Source organism: Delphinus delphis, chromosome 6, assembly GCF_949987515.2.
Source record: "Delphinus delphis chromosome 6, mDelDel1.2, whole genome shotgun sequence".
In the NCBI taxonomy this organism is placed as follows: Eukaryota; Metazoa; Chordata; class Mammalia; order Artiodactyla; family Delphinidae; genus Delphinus; species Delphinus delphis.
Window position 1 is genome coordinate 24,319,662 of NC_082688.1, and position 21,199 is coordinate 24,340,860.

General features: G+C 40.1%; 1 protein-coding gene across 3 annotated transcripts in view; it reads right to left on the reverse strand.

Moving 5' to 3' along the window:
- ELP1 (elongator acetyltransferase complex subunit 1) overlaps positions 1 to 21,199 on the reverse strand; it is a 64,975-nt gene that overhangs the window by 10,776 nt on the left and 33,000 nt on the right. For all 3 annotated transcript variants that reach the window (XM_060014370.1, XM_060014368.1, XM_060014369.1), the window contains 10 exons: positions 20,515 to 20,652; positions 20,320 to 20,405; positions 19,637 to 19,785; positions 18,938 to 19,061; positions 17,915 to 18,012; positions 16,241 to 16,442; positions 14,086 to 14,147; positions 2,526 to 2,588; positions 2,082 to 2,142; positions 208 to 321 (listed from right to left, as the gene is read on the reverse strand). In XM_060014370.1, coding sequence (XP_059870353.1) covers positions 208 to 321; positions 2,082 to 2,142; positions 2,526 to 2,588; positions 14,086 to 14,147; positions 16,241 to 16,442; positions 17,915 to 18,012; positions 18,938 to 19,061; positions 19,637 to 19,785; positions 20,320 to 20,405; positions 20,515 to 20,652 — 1,097 coding nt within the window. The remainder of the gene's footprint in view (positions 1 to 207; positions 322 to 2,081; positions 2,143 to 2,525; positions 2,589 to 14,085; positions 14,148 to 16,240; positions 16,443 to 17,914; positions 18,013 to 18,937; positions 19,062 to 19,636; positions 19,786 to 20,319; positions 20,406 to 20,514; positions 20,653 to 21,199) is intronic.

The following is a 21,199-nucleotide window of genomic DNA, read 5'->3' on the forward strand; positions in this document are numbered from 1 at the left end:
CGGGGTGTGGAGAGAACGTTTGGCAGACCTCTGCCCATTGGTGCCTGGTCCTGCCCCCAAGCTCTCACCAGTACCCACAACAAAGACCCTCACAGACCCTCAGAGGCCTCGGACTTCCACTTGGCACAGTAATCACACTGCGTGCTGAGACAAAGCGCAATGCTGGCCCCCCCCCCCAAGCATTGGTGTCTTCAGGTGGGCACTCACCCAGATGCACCTGCTGTGCTTGCTCCTTGAGCTCTCGTACCACCAATAGACGTGCTTTATGGCGACTGAAGGTGGCTGTCTGAGAGTCCAGAAACGCCATATAATTTTTCTGGGCTAAGGGTGCAGATGGAAAATAATTTGAGCACGTTTAAACAAAGAGATAAAACTAGAGTGGGAGTGGTTAGTGAGGGAGTTGGAGCTTAACAAAGAAAAGAAGTTACCAGGTTTTTCAAGCAAGAATTTTTTCTTTAATGAGAAGTAACCAACATTGCTATAGGAGAAAGAACTAGAGATTGAGATTCCAGATCTTAAAGTTCATCAACATCATCCTAGAGGGCTTCCCTGGTGGCGCAGTGGTTGAGAGTCCGCCTGCCGATGCAGGGGACACGGGTTCATGCCCTGGTCCGGGAAGATCGCACATGCCGCGGAGCGGCTGGGCCTCTGAGCCATGGCTGCTGAGCCTGCACGTCCAGAGCCTGTGCTCCACAACGGGAGAGGCCACAACAGTGAGAGGCCCGAGTACAGCAAAAACAAAACAAAACAAAACATCATCCAAGAATACTCTCTACTACTAAACTTACAAAATCACCTGAACAAAAGACTTGGTATGTAACCCAAGAGAAGACTAGTAAATAAAAGGAGTGCACAGGAAGCTGCTAACAAAAATAGGAGGAAAGTCTCTGAAATGCTTCTTAAACATATAAGTATTAGGTCTTTGTAGTTTTTCATCTACAAATACCCAATATTTATATGTTTAAGAAGCACTTTTTCTAGGTTCTAATTAGTGGAGAAAAATCCAAGAGTGGGCTAGATGGATTGTTATAGGGCCAGGAAGGATGCTTCCAGTATCCAGTTAGGAGTACCTAAAGTGAATGATACACAAAGAACCCTCCCAGTTTTGAGTAGGACAGGGTAGTAGAGAGCAGGCAGGGTAAGAATATAAATACATGTTAATGTCAGAAAGGCCAGACATTACTTACAGGGTAGACTGTGCAGAGCTTAAAATCAACCTCTACTCCCAAAGACTTTTATAAGTCCAACTGATGTCCTTCTTTTACACTTTGCAAGGGATATAGCGAACACCAGAGTATTCTAGAACTGATAACACTCATCTGTTATTGAGGAACCATCTGCAAAGGTTCTTCTTTTTATTATTATTTTCTGGGCCGCGCCACACTGCATGCAGGATCTTAGTTCCCCGACCAGGGGTCAAACCTGAGGCCCCTGCAGTGGAAGTGCAGAGTCTAAACCACTGGACCACCAGGGAAGTCCCTTCTTATTTTTAAAAAATTTTTATTTTGAAAAAGTTTCAAACCTACTTAAAGGTTGCAGTAATTCAATGTACATACATATACCCTTCACTTAGATTTATCAATTATTAACATTTTGCCATATTTTTGGCTTCCTCTGTTTCTAAACACACACATTTTTGTGGAACCCTCTGAGAGGAAGTTGCAGATTCTTCCCTCTTAAATACTTCAGCATCTCTCTCTTAAGAATCAGGATATCATCTATATAACCACAATACAATTATTAAATGCAGGAAATTAACCATTTGATACAATATTATCTAATATACAGTTCATATTTGAGTTTACCAACTATTCCCAAAGATTCTTAATTGTATCTTATCACAGGTTTTTAACATTCAAATAAGTTATGTGCTACTATTTAGCAACATACCGTATTTAAAAACCATGTTCAGAAGTAAATTTCACACCCACTGGAGAACTCTGATTGACTCGATATAATGAGTCCTTTCATCACTGACATGATTAAAGGATGTAATAGCACAGGCAGTACTCTCCCGTCTCCCTTTCCCCCCGCAGTTCTATACTTCCAAATCAGGAATTCTATCTAAATGTAACCCTCACCTTCTAAAATGGAAGGCTTTACGTTGGTTTCTATAATATCTGGTCTGTTATATTTATGTACCTAAAAAAAAAAAAATACAACAATTTTAGGCAGGAAAACTTCAAATCACTGGAAAGTTAAGATACTTGGAAATGGATCACTTTCAGAGGTGACAGGATATTTTCCAGAGGAGTAGGCCTCCTATAAGGTAGCCAATGAAAACTCAATTCATTTCAGTAAAAATTAGTAATATTTCATATTTAGAGGACTAATTCCAAACATCAAGAATAAACTTTTTAAATGGTTTAGGAAGCACTGCTTATCCTTAGACCAGGAACCTGAACTATTTCTAACAAATTTCAGTAGCTCCGAAGACAAGGGACTGCGGCTGACACTGTCTCCCCTGTGCAGGCTCTTGCTCCGCTTAGCACTTCATGCAGGGAGGAGTTTTGAAGTCCTCTTACCAGTCTCAGAGCTTCTTCCCAGGCAGCTCCTTCTAACAGCAAGAGCACAGCTTCTTCATAATCCTGACAGGGGAACATCAAGGAAGGTAACAGGCTAATGGAGCAAGTGTGTTAGATGCCACCCTAATAAACTGCAAAACTGCCCACAGAGCTGCCTCCCTCTGCCTTTCCAGCCTATCACTCACAGTCCCAGTTGGTGGGACTGGCCTAGAGTACATGCTCGATAAATATTGATGCAAGAGACAAAGGAGGGGTGTCAATTCTGGAAATGATCACAAAGCACAAGGTAAGCATCACCTCTCTACATCCCTGAGCATCAAAACCACGAGAAAGACTGTTAGAAATGCCCATTTCCCCCGCTGCGCCTCCAAATCTGATTCCAGAGGTTTAGGTGGACTCCTGAATTGACAAGTGCACACTCTGGAAAAATGGTAGACTAGAATAGTAATCTTCTAAACCATTTTTTTTTTAATGTTTATTTTTTTATTTTGAACTTCAAACTTACAAAAAACTGATGAGTGTAATAAACACCTGCATACCCTACAGTCTTTAACCATTTGTGATGCTTGTACCCTTATCACTAAACACTTTTGATCATGTACCCAATACATAATTAGTTAATGTACTTAAAAAGCATATAAAACAAAACACGTTTTTAAAAGATGAAATATATGAGGCAACTGGCTGAGTTTCTTCAAGTAATCTCTGTTATAAAAAGGTGTATACATTAGATAAAAGGGATTTAAAGGACATAACAAAATGCAATACCTGTCCCTAGACTGGAATCTAATTTGGATCGATCTACTGTAAACAATTTTGGAATATTGAGGGAACTTAAATTGTAATTATTAGATGAATTAAAATGTGTCAACATGGAGAGATGAAGATCATAACCAAACACACCAAATTTACAAACAGAACAAACAGCATAATTTCATTTTGGTTAAAAATGCGTGCGTGCGTGCGTGCGTGCGTGTGTGTGTGTGTGTGTGTGTGTGTGGAGAGAGGGGGTGGGGAAGAGACAGAAAGGAGAGAGAAAACTCTAGAAAGAAAACAAGAGGTGCTAATAATAGCAATCTCTGAGTGGTAGGAATGAGATGTTTTTATTTTCTTGTATGTGCTTTCAGCACTTTAAACAATCTATAATACATATATACTACTTTAAATAGGTTATTTTTAATTAAAAAGATTGATTAAACATTTTCTTCCGAGAGCCCAAAGGATCCTTGCAGGCCTGTACCACGTGTCCCAGAGGAACGCTGTAGGATGTATTTTGCTTGACTGGCAGTGTGTGAGTGTGTGTGTTTTATTGAGATCAAATTCACATAACATAAAGTGTGTAATTCGATGGTGTTTACTGTATCACAATGTTGGTAACCACAAGCTCTCCCTTTCAAAATTTTTTTATCATCACATAAAAACACTCCATATCCATTAACCAATCCCTCCTTATTTCCCACTCCTCTCACCCCCTGGTAACTTCTAACCTGCTTTCTGTCTCTCTGGATTTGCCTAATCTGGATATGTTGTAAAAAAGGAACCACACAATAGGTGACTTTTTGTGTCTGACTTATTTCACTTAGCATATGTTTTTAAGATTCATCCAAGTTGTACCATCTACTGGTTCTTTGTTCCTTCCTTTCCCCTTATTTTTGATTGTAGTAAAATTTAATATAAAATTTACCCTTTTAACCATTTACTGTATAGTTCGGTGGCATTAAGCAAATTCACACTGTTGTGAAACCATCACCACCACCATCAGTCTCCAAAACTTTATCTTGCAAAACTGAAATTCTATATCCATTAAACAGTAAATTCCCATGTTCCCCTACCCCCAGACTCTAGCAACCATCATTATACTTTCTGTCCAGATGAATTTGACTACTCTAGTTACTTCATGTAAGTAGAATCATACAATATTTGTCCTTTTATGTGAGTTATTTCACTCAGCATAATGTTTTCAAGTTTCATCTAAGTTGTAGCATGCATCAATTTTTCATTCTTTTTTATGACTGAATAATATTCCTGTGTGTGTATCTGTGCATGTATGCACATATCACAATTTATTCATCTGTTCATCTGTCATTGATGGACATTTGGGTTGTTTCCACCTATTGGCTATTATAATGCTCTAAAAATATAAACATTTGTATACAAGTTTCTTTGTGGACGTATGTTTCCATTTCTCGAGTATATATTTAGGGGGGGAACTGCTGAATCATATGGTAATGCTATGCTTAACTTTTTAAGGAACCACCAAACTCTTTTCCATAGCAGCTGCACCATTTTACCTTCCCACTAGCAATATACAAGGGTTCCTATTTCTCCACATCTTTGACAACACTTATTTTTCATTCTTTTGATTAAAATGATTCTAGTGGGTATGAAGTGATAGCCCACTGTGGTTTTGATTTACATTTCCTTAATGAACAACGATGTTGAACATCTCTTCATGTGGTTAATGGCCATCTGTATATCTTCTTTGGAGAAATATCTATTCAAGTCTTTTGGCCATTTCAAACAAAATGAGTTGTTTGTCCTTTTGTTCTTGAGTTGTAAGAGTTCTTTACATATTCTGGACATAACAAGGAAACTATAAACCAATATTCCTTGTGAACAAGCAAAAAAGCCTCAAGTAAACTTTCGAATCCACCAATATAGGTCATACATCATGACCAAGTTGGGTTTAACTCAGGGATGCAAGATTGGTTTAACATTCAAAAGTCAGTGCAGATGAGTGATCAAGATGGTGGAGTAGTAGGACATGAAGCTCACCCCCTCCCACAAATATATCAGAAATACACATACATGTGGAACAATTCTCACAGAATATCTACCAAACGCTGGCAGAGGACCTCAGAACTCTGAATGAGCAAGAAAATCTCCCTGTAACTGGGTAGGACAAAAGAAAAAAAAAAAGAGAGAGGAATCGGGACAGGACCTGGGCCCTTGGGAGGGATCTGTGAAAGAGGAAAGGTTCCTGTACCCTGGGAAGTCCCCTCACCAGTGGGGAGATTAGCTGGGACAGAGGGGGAGCTTTGGAGCCTGGGAGGAGAATGCAGCAACTGGTTTGCAGCAGCTAGAATGGAGAGACAGACAGTGCCACCGCCCTGCACTCCCCAGCCTAAGACACATGTCCTCTGGTATGGGCGGGAGCTGGGTGTGTAAACTTGGGCTTCAGAGATGAGACCCAGGTAGACAACTGGAGTGGGCTGCACGCAGACAGCCTGAAGGGGCTGGAGTCTGGTGCAACCACACCTGGGAGGGCACGCGGAGGAAAGCTAGGCTGCTTTAGAGGCCAGGTGCCATTGTGTGGGCAGTGCGTGAGGGGAGGGGCAGGACCTGCCACTACAGCCTTTTTCCCTGCAGGAGCTCTCAGGCAGCAGAACACCGCCTACACGAGCTCCAGGAGCGGTCACGAGCAGCGACTGCCCTTTGGGTTTTAGGAGTAATCACCAGCTGCCACCACCACCCTTCTGGACTCCAGGATTGGTCGTGAGCTGCCTCTACTCCCTTTGCATGCTCTAGGGGTGCACGTGATCTGCCAGTGCCACCGAGAACCCCAAGACCAGGCACTAGCTCCCATATCTGCACACCCCCTGTCAAGGGGATGATGGCCAGCACATGCTGAGGAAAGAGGCTACAGGGAAAAAAAAAACAACCCTCATGGGACTTTACTGGTGGTCCAGTGGTTAAGAATCTGCTTCCAATGCAGGGGATGTAGGTTCGATCCCTGGTTGGGGAACTAGGATCCCACATGCCACGGGACAACTAAGCCTGCATGCTCTGTAGCCCGCATGCCACAACTAGAGAGAAGCCCCTGCGCAACTAAAGAGGAGCCCATGCGCCGCAATGAAAGATCCCACGTGCCACAACTAAGACCTGATGCAGCCAAATAAATAAACAAATAAATAAATAATAAAAACAGCCCTCGCACCAAAAATATTAAACCCACACAAGATACACAGGGACAGACCCACATATAAATAGCCCTCCAAGACGAGTAGCTAACTGTTTCTCCTAAACTCACAGAATAAGAGAAATATAAGTAAAATGAAGAAGCAGAGGAACCACTCACAGTTAAAAGACCAAGAGAATTCCCCTGAAAGAACAAATAAACAGACCTCTTCAGTCAAATAGACACCAATTTCAAAAAGGAGATAATGAAAATACTGAAAGAATTAAGGAAGGCTACTGACAGAAATGCAGAGTACTGTAAAAAAAAAAAAAAAGGAACTAGAAACTATAAAGTATAACCAAGAAAAATTAGAGAACTCATTTGCTGAGATGACAACTGAACTAAAAGCAATGAACAGCAGAATAAGTAATGCACAAGAACAAATAAGTGACCTGGAAGATAGCAACAGAATAATGGAAATCACCCAATCAGGACAGCAGACAGAAAGGCAAATTAAAAAAAAAAAGAAAATGAAAGCAATATAAGAGACCTATGGGATAATATAAAGCATGCCAATGGGGATTGAAAATGTATTTGAAGAAATTATGGCTGAAAACTTCCCAAACATAAAGAAGGAAACATATCCAGGTATAGGAAACACAGAGGGTCCCAAACAAGGTAAGCCCAAATAGACCTACACCAAGACATAATACAAACAGCAAAATTTAAAGATAAAGAGAGGATTCTAAAAGCAGCAAGAGAAAAACAAAGAGTTAATTACAAGGGGACCCCCATAAGGCTATCAGCTGATTTCTCTACAGAAACGTTGCAAGGCCAGAAGGGAGGGGCAAGATATATTCAAAGTCCTGAAAGGGAAAAGTCTGCAACCTATGATACTCTACCCAGCAAGATTATCATTTAGAATAGAAGGAAAGATAAAGAATTTCTCAGACAAGCAGAAACTAAAAGAATACAGCAATACTAAACCTATCCTAAAGGAAATACTGAAAGGTCTTCTCTAAATAGAAAAGAAGAATATATAAGAAAGAGAAAATCACAATTGGAAAGCAAATCACCTAAATAAGCCAGTACAGAGATTAAAAAAATTTTTTTTAATTTCTGTGAAAGTGATAACCACAATAAACAGCAAAAGGATGAACATGAAGATGTAAAAGAGGACATCAAAATCATAAAGTGTGGGGGAGGAGAGTAAGAAAATGTAGATTTTTTTTTCATTTCCTAGAATGTGTTTGAGCCTATATGACTAGCAGTCTAAGGCAAGCAGATACAGGATGGGGTTAACATAGTGGAAAAACAGGGTAACCACAAATCAAAGACATACAATAAATTAAAAAAACCAAAAAGAACCTAAGTATAACACAAAAGAAAATCATCGAACCACAAAAGATAAAAAGAAAAAGGGACAAAGAAAAAATATAAAATCAACAGGAAAACAAGGTTAAAAAGGCAATTAATACATATCTATCAATAATTACCTTAAATGTCAATGGACTAAATGCTCAAATCAAAAGACACAGAGTGGCAGACTGAATTAAAAAAATGAGCCTACAATACCTGCCTGCAAGAGACCCACTTCAGGGCAATGAACACACAGAGATTGAAAGTGAGGGGACAGAAAAAGATATTTCATGCAAACGGAAATGACAAGAAAAGTGGGAGTCACAACACTCATATCAGACAAAATAGACTTTAAAACAAAGTCCATAAAGAAGGATAAAGACGGACACTATATAATAAAAGGATCAACACAAGAAGAGGATTTTACACTCGTCAACATATATTCACCTAATATAGGAGCATCCAAATACACAAAACAAATACTAACAGACATAAAGGGAGAAACTGACAGGAATACAATAATAGTAGGAGACTTTAACACCCCACTCACATCAATGGACAGATCTTCTAGACAGAAAATCAATAAGGCAACAGAGATCCTGAATGATACAATAGAACAGTTAGACTTAATTGATATTTTCAGGGCATTACATCCCAAAAAACCCATAATACACATTCTTTTCAAGTGCACATTAAACATTCTCTAGGATTGACAACATACTAGGGCACAAAACAAGCCTCAACAAATTTCAGAGTATAGACGTTATCTCAAGGATCTTTTCTGACCACAATGCCATGAAACTAGAAATCAACCACAGGAAAAGAAATGAGGAAAAAAATGACTACATGAAGACTAGACAACATGCTACTAAAAAACCAACAGGTCAATGATGAAATCAAAGAGGAAATTAAAAAATACCTTGAAACAAATGACAATGAAAACACAACCATACAAAATCTATGGGATGCAGCAAAACCATTTCTTAGAGGGAAGTTCATAGTGATACAGGCCTTGTTCAAAAAACAAGAAAAATCTCAAATAACCTAATCAACCACTTAAAACAATTACAAAAAGAAGAACAAATAAAAGAATTATAAAAAGTAATTCATGAGGTAATTCATGAATAAAAATAATGCATGAAGTAATTCATGAATTACATGAAGTCAGTAGAAGGAAGGAATTAATAAAAATCAGGGAGGAAATAAAATAAAGATTTAAAAAACAACAGAAAAAAAATCAATAAAACAAAGAGCTTGTTCTTTTAAAGGGTAAACAAGATTGACAAGCCTCTGGCAAGACTCACCAAGAAGAAGAGAGAGAGAACCCAAATAAACAAAATAAGAAATGAAAAAGGAGACATGACAACTGATACTGCACAAATACAAAAAACCATAAGGGAATACTATGAACAACTATATGCCAACAAATTGACAACCTAGAAGAAATGGACAAGTTTCTAGAAACATAGAACCCACCAAAATTGAATCAAGAAGAAACAGATAATTTGAAAAACCAATCACTAGAGGTGAAATAGTCTGTAATTAAAAAAACTCCCTACAAACAAAAGTCCAGGACCAGATGGCTTCACAGGTGAATTATACCAAACATAAAAAGAAGAACTTATACCTATCCTTCTCAAAGTCCTCCAAAAAACTGAAGAGTGGGGAACACTCTCAAAGACATTCTATGAAGCTGCCATCATCCTGATACCAAAACTGGACAAAGACACCACCAAAAAAGAAAATTTCAGGCCAATATCTTTGATGAATACAGAGGCAGAAATTCTCAACAAAGTGTTAGCAAACTGAATCCAACAACACATAAAAAAGATCATACACCACGACCAAGTGAGATTCATCCCAAGTTCCCATGGATGGTTCAACGTACGCAAGTCAATCAATGTGACACACCACCTCAACAAAAGGCAAGACAAAAACCACATGACCATCTCAATAGATGCAGAAAAGCATTTGACAAAATTCAACATCCATTTATGTTAAAACCCCTTTCCAAAGTGGGTATAGAGGGAACATATCTCAACATAATAAAGCTATTTATGACAAACCCACAAGCAATATAATACTCAATGGTGAAAAGCTGAAAGGCTTCCTGCTAAAATCTGGAACTAGACAAGGATGCTCACTCACACCACTTCTATCCACCATAGTATTGAAAGGCCTAACCACAGCAATCAGGCAAAAAGAAATAAAAGGTATCCAAATCGGAAGGGAAGAGGTAAAATTGTCATTATATGCAGATAACATGATCCTATACATAGAAAACCCTAAATACACCCCAGAAAAACTACTAGAACTGATAAACAAATTCAGCAAGGTAGCAGGATACAAGACTAACATACATTACATACATTACATACATACATCAGCTACATTTCTTTACACTAGCAATGAAATATCAGAAAGGGAATGTAAAAAAACAATACCTTTCAAAATCACAGCCCCCCAAATAAAATACTTCAGAATAAACCTGACCAAGGAGGTGAAAGACTTATATGCTAAAAGCTATAAAACATTAAGAAAGATAATTGATGACGACTCAAAGATATGGAAAGAAATCCTATGCTCTTGGATTCAAAGAATTAATATTGTTAAAATGGCCATACTACTGAAAGCAATCTACAGATTCAATGCAATCCCTATCAAATGACCCATGACATCTTTCACAGAACTAGAACAAATAATTGTAAAATTTATATGGAACCACAAAAGACCCAGAATTGCCAAAGCAATCCTGAGGAAAAAGAACAAAGCAGGAGGCATAACCTTCCCAGACTTCAGACATACTACAGAGCTACAGAAATCAAACCAGCATGGTATTGGCACAAAAACAGACAAATGGATCAATGGAACAGAATAGATAGCCCAGAAATAAATACACACAACTACTGTCAATTAATCTTCGATAAAAAAGTCAAAAATATATAATGTGAAAAAGACAGTCTCTTTAGCAAGTGCTGTTGGAAAAGTTGGACAGCCACATGTAAACTGATGAAGTTGAAGCACACACTACACAAAATAACCTCAAAATTGTTTAAAGACTTAAACATAAGACATGACATAATAAAACTCCTAGAAGAGATCACAGGCAAAACATTCTCTGACATAAATTGTACCAATGTTTTCTTAGGCCAGTCTTCCAAGGCAATGGAAATAAAAACAAAAATAAACAAATGGGACCTTGTCAAACTTACAAGCTTTTGCACAGCAAAGGAAACCATAAACAAAACGAAAAAACAATCTATGGAATGGCAGAAAATATTTGCAAATGATGTGACGGACAAGGGCTTAATTTCCAAAATATACAAACAGCTCATATAACTCAACAACAAAAAAAACAAACAACCCAATCAAAAGATGGGCAGAAAACATAAATAGACATTTCTCTAAAGAATACATACAGATGGCCAATAGGCACATGGAAAGATGCTCAACATCATTCATTATTAGAGAAACGCAAATCAAAACGACAATGAGGTACCACCTCACACAGGTCAGAATGGCCATCATTAAAACTCTATAAAATAACAAATGTTGGCGAGGATGTGGAGGAAAGGGAACCCTCCTACACCACTGGTGGGAATGTAAGTTGGTGCGGCTGCTATGGAAAACAGTATGGAGGGTCCTCAGAAAACGAAAAATAGAATTACCATATAAGCCAGCAATCCCATGGGCATATATCCAGACAAAACTGTAATCCAAAAAGATACATGTACCTCTATGTTCACAGCAGCACTATTCACAATAGCCAGGACATGGAAACAGTCTTAATGTCCATCAACTGATGAATGGATAAAGACGATGTGGTACATATAATACAATGGAATGCTACTCAGCCATATAACAGAACAATGGTATTTGCAGCAACAAGAGATTATCATACTAAGTGAAGAAAGTCAGAAAGACAAATACCACATGATGTCACTTATATGTGGAGTCTAAAATATGACACAAAAGAACCTATGTACGAGACAGAAACAGACTCACACTCATAGAGAACAGACTTGTTTCCAAGGGGGAAGAGGGTGGGGGAGGGATGGAGTGGGAGGTTGGGGTGAGCAGATGTAAGCTATTATATATGGAATGGAAAACAACAAGGTCCTACTGTATAGCACAGAGAAGTACATATTCAGTATCCTATGATAAACCATAATGGAAAATAATATACAAAAACGAATGTATATATATGTACAGCCGAATCACTTTGCTGTATAGCAGAAATTAACACAACATTGTAAATAAGCTATTATCCTTCAATTAAAAAAAAGAAACAACATAAATACAATTCACCTTATCACTGGTCTAAAAACAAAACAGAAAACATCTTAGTTTAAGAGGCAATCAGCAAACTTCAATACCCGTTCATGATGAAAACTCTCAGAACCAGAAATAAAAGGGAATTTCCTCAACACAAGTGGGCTAGGATGGGCAAATTTTTTCTGTAAAAGGATAGACAGTTAATATTTTAGGCTTTCTGGGACTTTCATCCAGACTGTCTCTGTCACAACTCTTCAACCCTGTGGTTTTAAGTGCAAAAGCAGCCACAGACAATGGGTAAACAAATGGTGGGGCTATGTTCCAATAAAACTTTATTTACAAAACAGGTGGCCAACAAGATTTGGCCCACAGGCTATAGTTTGCCAACTCCAGCAACAGCCCTCCCATTTCTCACACCTATTAAACTCCCAAAAAAGCTAGCAAACATCACACTTAGGGTGAAAGACTGAATTTCTCCAGCTAATATCACTCACTGTAGACAAGGCCAAGAGTTAAAAACTCTATGGGGGGTCCATACTTACGGAGATTCCCACACTTTTGTGAGTTTTTACCTCCAGGAGCCCTACCAGAACTTCTCACGGTGTCTACGTACTTCTAGCAGGGGGAAGGGAAAAGCAGACATTTGAAAATACTGACAAGACCTGCACTCAAGTGATTTTGGCAGAGCCTAATCGAAGTGGGTTTCACCAGGGCCTAACCAATGTGGAGGCAGGGAAATACCCAACTCCAGCCCCCTCTAACCTTCCTGTCCTACCTAAGAAGTGAAAAAAAACTGAGAAGCACTGGTGAAGTTCACAGATGAGGCACATGCTCACTTCAAGACTGCCAGCTAATCACAGGACTACAGAACACTTCTCCTACCCAACCCCCAGCCTCATCCCCATATCATTAAAGACCTATTTATCAGATTTGCTTTTTTACCCAGTATATCACACACATTAGGCTTCTGACAGAAAATTACAAGGCATACAAAAGGGATTAAAACACAGTTTGAAGAGTCAAAGCAAGCATCAGAACACGACTCTGATAGGCAGGGATGTTGAGATTGTGAGGCTGGGAACTTAAGATCAGTACAATAAATATGATAACACCTCTAATGGAAAAAACAACGTGCAAGAACAGATGGGTCATGTAAGCAGAGAGTTGGAAATTCTAAGAAAGAGTCAAAAAGAAATGTTAGAAATCAAAAGCAGGCATCTTATCCATTTAGTTAACCATCTTAGGTGGGATATATCTTCATGTTTTCAGCTCAATCACCCAACATATTTTCTTTCCAGGATCTAATGATATCACATTTTAGTTACCTTGTTTCACTGACTCTTATTACATGAAAGACAATGAAGTATTTTAAAAGCACAATTTTGTTATGCAGATGTGCCCACTAGTGACAACTGTAACAAACACTTTCTCATCAAAGGCCAAAACCCTAGAGGCAGGAATCGCTGGTATTAATTGTGTACCTGTGTCCTGTTAAGTCTGTGACAACGCACAGGCTTTATTATTTTCATAATAAATCCTAGAATTCTATCAAAAGCTGGTGTAGGTACTTATCTTTATAATCTGGTGGGAAATTGGAACCCATCAAGCTGCCCGAGGTAAAAGAGACATTTCCAACAGAAAGAACGGGAGTGAAAGCCGAAAAAGGGTGTAACGCTCCATCCCTTTGGTTGAGAACAGTCTTTTCTCATTGTTGCTACTTTGGCAAGTTAATATAAAAGGTATAATTCCCTTCAGATTTAATTTATACTTTCTACCAAGGTCAAGCCACTAGTGCATATTATAATAGTGTTCTTTGGCACAGCAAGTGTAACTACTTAGAGATATATTGAATTTAGATTACCAAGTCAAGCCAGCAAGATGGGAGACCCTCAGGGGAAATACTATCTCTGGATTTCCTAAATACCCACAGTTCCTTTAATTTTCATGATCACTAAGGTACAACTGGGAAGCCCTTGCTTGTTGATTGGGGTTGGGGGTGTGGGTGTGGATGGGAGGCACTGAGTTTACCTGGGCGTACTGTTCCAAAACTGTGGCTGCGTCGCCGTGCTTCCTCTGCTCAGCTAGCTTTCCTGCAAAGACAGTAAGCATCTGAGCACAGTCGGCTTACTAAGAACGGTATTCCCAAAACTCAAGTTGAAACGGTTTTTGGTGGTACTATTTAAATCAAAATGGTCCCCTACAAATTGGAGATTGAGCTCTACAGCATATACATTCAAAGTGAACTGCTTTAAAATAGCATTTTCAAAAGTGTTCTCCCAGACTGTTCAAAGGATCATAAAAGGCAGGACCAAGAAACCATTCTCAGGTCAAGTACGTTTGTGAAGCACTGGGTAAGGTAGAGTTAAGCGTTCTTTTGCTGAAATGCTTCATTAATATGTCTTTATAGTGTATCAAACTATATACTTTGTGAATTTCTATGAGAGAGACAGGCAGGAATACCATGGGGTCCTATCTTAAATGGCAGTTACAATCAAAATTTAGCACGGATGTGAAAATCACATATAGTCAAAATCAGTCATGAAAAATGCTTACAAAGGCACACGTGTGGGAAACTGACCTAGCATCTCGCACTAATCTATTATTTCCTCTGATAGGAAGAGGCTGCTGTTTCTTTGGTTGAGCACTAGATGGGGGTAGTTGGCTTATGTCAGGGGTCTTGCAGTATCTTCAGATCTGAGACTCATTCTCAGCCCAGTTGAGATAATTACACTATGAGAGGCACACAGAACCCAGAGTTAACTAAGGGGCTGGCAGAGTCACGTCTCCCATTTCATGCTAACTCCAGGGCATATTATCACTGACAAAACCAGGAATAGTCACCTGCACTGTTTAAATAGCTATCTTTTCTTCCTTTTGGTGACTTGTGTAAACTAAGTTAAATGTACACATGAAGTGACTCCACCTTGTAACATTTCTCAAAAATCTTTGAGCACTGTCTTCTCCACCTTTTTCTGCTAAGACTCTGGGAGAACTAGGTGCACTCCATTATAAGGCATGACACACAGCAAGCTAAGAGTTGAAAAGAATGTAAGAGAAGATAACAGACACCAAGAACAGAACTAGAAAATTTAAACTACAAACAACAAGTTTCTAGAGCAGAAGTATCAACGGAGCCAGAATGAAGAGTTAATAAGACTCAAATAAGGACTTCTCGGTACCTGTAAAAAGAGTTCAGCTTGGAAATTGAAAGGGCTTATTAAAGAGTCCACAGATATAATAACCAGAAAATGCCAGAAACAGAAAAGTGATAATCTCACACATTTTTATAATCCCAAAGGAAAAAAAAACAATGTGAAATTACTCAAGAGAATATGTATGTACATTTAATAGGATGTAGTTTGGATTTTTTTTCAGGACTGCTTTTTATGGGGATATCATAACAATATTTACAAGACTCTTGAAAAGGTGGGGGGAAAATATACCAGCCACTCACTCACTTCAAGCATGGCTGAGAGGGCCAGAGCCGCACCCGTCACTTCTCCCAGGCACTCTGGGAATGCCACTCCACTCTAAGGAATCAGACTGGAAAAACCTCACCTCCAGTTCAGGCAATCCCTAGATCCTGACACAGCTAAACTGCCTTTGCTTTCACATTGCTTATACATTTGGCTTCATTTCTGAACATTGTTATTATGGTTTCCAATGATCTATTGGCTATATTTGAACAGTCCGACCTGGAAATTCATCTTTACATTCTCGCAGGGCATATTGCTACCCAGCTACACTGTACCCGGTGTCCTGTAAAGTGTGAGTTTGGTGAATGAGGTAGAGAAAAGTGTTAGCTTCATTTCCAACTTTGAGTGTTCTCTCACACGATTCTAGCTTTTCCCCTTCCTGAGGACTGGAAAACAGATGTGGAGAAAATCCACCTTCAACTCTCTGCCTAAGAGATGGCAGATCCGCACCATGGGAGGACTTGTCAGTGCCATGAGAGAGACAAGTAAACTGCTTTCTTTACTGTGCCATTGTATTTGGGGAACTCTCGTAGCAGTTAAACTTTTACTCTACCTAATAAGCCACTCCAAATTAACCTTTACCCATGCACATGACAGTGCACCAGGTGTGCTCCCACCTGACACATGTCTGCAAAACTGCCAAACAAAACCACAGAGACACAAAGCCATTAGAGAAGTTATCTGGGAGAACCTAATGGCATGTTTACCTGCCAGAGTTCTGCCCAGGCCAGCCAGCTGGTCTTTGGTCAAGTGAAGCTGGGCTGCCACACAGAGAGCTTGCTGCCAACTGCCACAAGCCAGAAAGGCGCTGAGAGCTTTCTCGTGGGCACCAGCGCGGGCAAACACGAGCCCTGCTGGCTCACAGAGGTGCTCCTGCAGCAGGTGTTCCCCGTAAGCAATGCTGATGTCCTGGGACAGGAAGAGACAAAGGGTTGGTGAGGACAGGTGATAACTGTTTTTTTAAATCTCCAAGGTAGGCTGCCTCGGTCATTATACTTGAAATTCCCTGGAATGACTTAGAAAAACCCTGTGGATGACCAGTGAATTCAATCTTTCTTCCACTCAGAACCTTACTGAGGATGTGCCATGTATTCATCCAACAAATAATTACTGAGTGCTGTTCAGGGCAGCGGGAGTGACACAGCAAAGCAAAAAATAAAGCCAAACAAAGCAGAGACAAACAAACAGAAAAAATAGTAACAAGAACCACTCCCAGGTTCCTGCTCTTGCGGTGAAAGAGTACGGACTTATAAACACACTGTGGTCGACAGCATAATGGCAGATAGTGGTAAAGGGATAGAGCGATGGGAGTGCTGTTTCAGAGGGCTGTGAGGATTAGAAGCCAAGTGAAGAGTTACGGGACAGTATTCCACGCCAAGAGCACACAAAGCACCATGGCCATCGGGCAGGAATGGGTATGGAAGGCACAGGAAAGAGTAACAAAAAGGCTGGTATGACTGAAGCACAGAGGGCACAGGGGACGAACAGATAAGGCACATGAGAGCAAAGAGGCAGGCTTTGGCCAAATTCTGTATTCCCCAGGCTCAGTATGAGGCAGGGAAACAGAGGGACATAACACGGGGTCCCTGCCCTTAAGGAAACCCACAGCCTGGTGGGGCAACAAATCAGTAGATAGCAGATTGATAAATGCCCTTCCCAAGTTTAGAACAAGGTGCTCTGGGAGCTCAGTGTTTGGCACCTCAGCCAGGAACGGCTTTCTGGCAGAGGAGACCCGAGAGTTTAGAAGGACAGGAGGGCTAAAGGAAGTGGAGGAAGAGGGCTGCCAGAGGCAGCTGATGCTAAAGAAGCAGGCAGGGGCCAGATGACAGAAAGACGTGTGCAATTTGTGGACAAACTGAAAATGGTGGTGATGATGGCACGGGCTCCATATCCCAGGTTGGCCACCTCACGTCCTAGGTCCTGAGGCAAGGTGGTTCCTCGTTTGAAAATTGTGCACAACACCTACGAGGATGTTGTAAGAATTATAATACATGTAGCTGATAAGTAAAGTACTGCATATGAGAAAAGCTAAACAGATGTTTGTTCAAACAAGCGAACCAAACTTTATGCAGAAATACATGGGAAAGATCAGCACTATTCAGGATGATCGTGAGTTTGGGCTGGATGAGGGGCAGGATGGAAAATGCCATGGTATTCCCGAGGAGGATCCAGAGACAACGCCTAGGTTTCTTGCCTGGGCAAGTTCTTCAGAAGAGGAACAGGTCAGGGCCTTTCTCCCAGATAAGAAGTTCAAGATGAGGCTAATTAGTTTGAAGATAAACCTTGAAACCAAGGACAGTGTCAGGGACTCAGGAGCCTCATCCTTCTCCAACTACAGCACAAAGCAAAATCAGGAGAGCCTCATTTCACATGCTACACACCTTGTACTGCTGCGAGTTTGGTGGATATAACTTCAGAGCTTCGTTATACAAGTTTTTATCTTTTATTAAGTTTAAGCATTCTGGGAAGTACTCCGGTCCTACAGGAATAAGATTCATACACACACAAGCTTGAGACTTGGGAAGCATAATGGATTTCATTTCTACCAATGGTCCCTACATAAAATCAACAAGGGACCTTTTTAAGACCCGCATAATTAGAGTATCTGGAGAACGGGAATGCAGGAGTGTGAGCTTTAATGAGCACCACTGCAGATTCTGAGGTATGAGAAGCGCCAGCTGGAATCAGAGTTCTACTTAGAAGGAATTTTACACCACCCCTGATGAATGACCATCCAGCCCAGTGTTTGCTCAGCCTCCTTAGTAAGAATCACCTGGGGAGCTTATTAACCATACACACGCCTGAGTCCCGTCCCAGCCCAGCTGAACCAGATCCTCCAAGGAAGCCAGAAGCTGAATGCTTAACAAGCACCCCAGGTGACTCTTCCTTGTCCCCGTCTCAGCCCTTAGGAAAGAGTCATAACTGCTGAAGCGTGAGGCTCCACTACTGGTCAGGGATGGGGTGAAGCACAACACCCGGCATCGTGTTGCTTCGACTCCATATCACTGCCAGTCAAAACTGTGTCAGGGCACTGCCAGTAGGCATGGCCACCAGACAAGCTGGGTTTCCTTCAGGTGTCTGCAAACACCAGGAGAAGAGTGAATTATCAACCAATTTTGATTTTAAGACACTGAAGTGAATTTCGAGGATGATCACTCTTGACTCAGAAGCATCTGCTCTATCTTCTTAGCTATGGAGCTCCTCCCGTTCATTCAAAGACATTTGCTTTACCCTCAGCTTTTCAAAACGTGATAAAAATAAGGTGCGCGTACGTAATTGTTAACATTTTCAGGTGTGGAAATTGAAATCCGTCTGTCTAAACTAACATTTGATTGCAATTTATACCCTCCCTAGTTCCAAAGAATATTTGAAGCATAAATAAACATACTAACCCTCACACTTACCACATTTGCTGAGGTGGCCAATGGCTTTTTCATACCGTTTCAAATATTTGTCTATAGTGAACCGCTGATAATTCGTTTCCATTTTCTTAAGTGTATTTAGAAATGGAAGGTATTCTTTGGGATCCTAAAAATTAAAAAAAAATTTTTTTTAAAGGACAATTTTATTGCTCGTGATTATATTACTTATAAAAATAAACATATAATAATTATAGCAATGAAACGAAAGCTACATCATTTTAAAAATATGTAGTGTATTCATATATTAATTATATATAAAACCAAACTACATAAAACCACTTTTGGTAAAAATGCCTTAACATATGGGCATATTGTCCAGGTTCCCAATTTGCACTGGTAAAAGAAGCTACATGATAGAACTGGACTGGAATATGAATCATTTGTTATATATCCTTGATAAGAGAAGAATTTATTCACACTTAATGCCTATAAGCTTAAAAATAACCCAGTAATTTTATTTCAATTGCTCAACCTAGCAATCAAAACACTTTGGTAAGCCCAGAACAGCGACAGAGAATGAGCTTGGAAGTATGGGTCCTGAAGACTAACAGTTCTGCCTCGAGGCCTGTCCTCACAGCCTTAACATCAGACCAAACACTGCAGTTTCAGGAGCACTGTTTCATACTACCATGTTCGCATAAACAAAAATGAGAAGTATGTCTAAGCAGTAACTCCACATACCTTCTGTGACTTCTCAGCTACCATGAGGACCAAATCAAAGTTATAGGTCCCAAGAGAATGATCATATAATTCATTAACATCTACAAGAAGCAGCAAATACTTCAGGGCCTCTTCAGCACTCACAGCATCAGGAACAGGTGCAGCACTTCCTATCAGTGTGTAAGAAAACAAAACAGAACAAAACCATTTGGGGAAAAAACCCACACACCTAGCAACATAACCAAAAAGACAAAGTAATACGTTTTCCTGGCAGAACTGGACACCAGATGAATATATTCTTTTGACTCTTTGTTTTTTTTTTTTTTTTTTGTGGTACACGGGCCTCTCACTGTTATGGCCTCTCCCATTGCGGAGTACAGGCTCCAGACGCACAGGCTCAGCGGCCATGGCTCACGGGCCCAGTCGCTCCACGGCATGTGGGATCTTCCCAGACCGGGGCACGAACCTGCGTCCCCTGCATCGGCAGGCGGACTCTCAACCACTGCGCCACCAGGGAAGCCCTGACTCTTGTACAAGCTTTATAGGGTAGCATTCAAAGAAATGGACCCAGGTCTTAAGAGACGAAAAAGCCACACGCCAAATCAGTGTTGTGACCCTGGTCCTGGTCAGTGTGATCTCCAGAAGACCAAAGACCCGATGTCAGTCGAGGCCCCGATACACACACTCTGTCAACATGTCTCTACCTTGAAGCTCGTGTACCTTCTGCAGCACAATTTCCAGTTCTGGGGTTGTTTTTTTCACGTGAGAGGTGAGTATTGATAGGCAGTACCTGAAGTAATAAGTGAAGTACACCAGAATAAGAAAGATGAGCAAGCTAAAGAGAAACAACTACACACTTCTGTTACTCAAAAGATGCCACCTAACGACAGCACACGTACTTGTGAGGATTTATGTTCTCCATTGCTGCTCTCATAGCATCGCAGATAAGGTCTACTTTTTTCCCATCAGGATCGCTGGACAGCTGGACAGTGCTGGTAACTGGTGGAGGGTACATGGTTTTTGTAACATCTTCTTCCCTGCGAACAAGCGTGTATTACAAGGTCACTAACTGAACATATGTCCCAGCTATCAAACTACTAACATATATGTTGGAGTGCCGATGAGATAATAAATAAAAAATGGCTTTTGGAAGACAGTTTAATTCTAAAAATATTCATATATGGTGAAAAATGGAAAAACTTGCTGAGAAAATGGAAACATGTCCACAAAAGACTTGTATGTTAATGTTTACAGATGTTACATTCATAGAGCCCCAAACTGGGTACAGTCCAGGTGTCCACCCACAGGAGAATGAAGAAATAAACTGCAGTATGTTTACACTACGGCATACTACTCAGCAATAAAAAAGAATAAACTAGTAATACATGCAAAAACATGGATGAATCTCAAGATAGTATACTATATGATTCATTTATATAAAGTTCTTGAACAGGCAAAACTGATCTACAGTGAAAAACTCAAAAAAGCAGTTGTCAAGAGGGTGGGGACAAAGAACAAATGAGAAGGGGAACTTTCTGAGATGAAGGAAATGTTCTCTATCTCGATAGGGGTCAAGATTACATG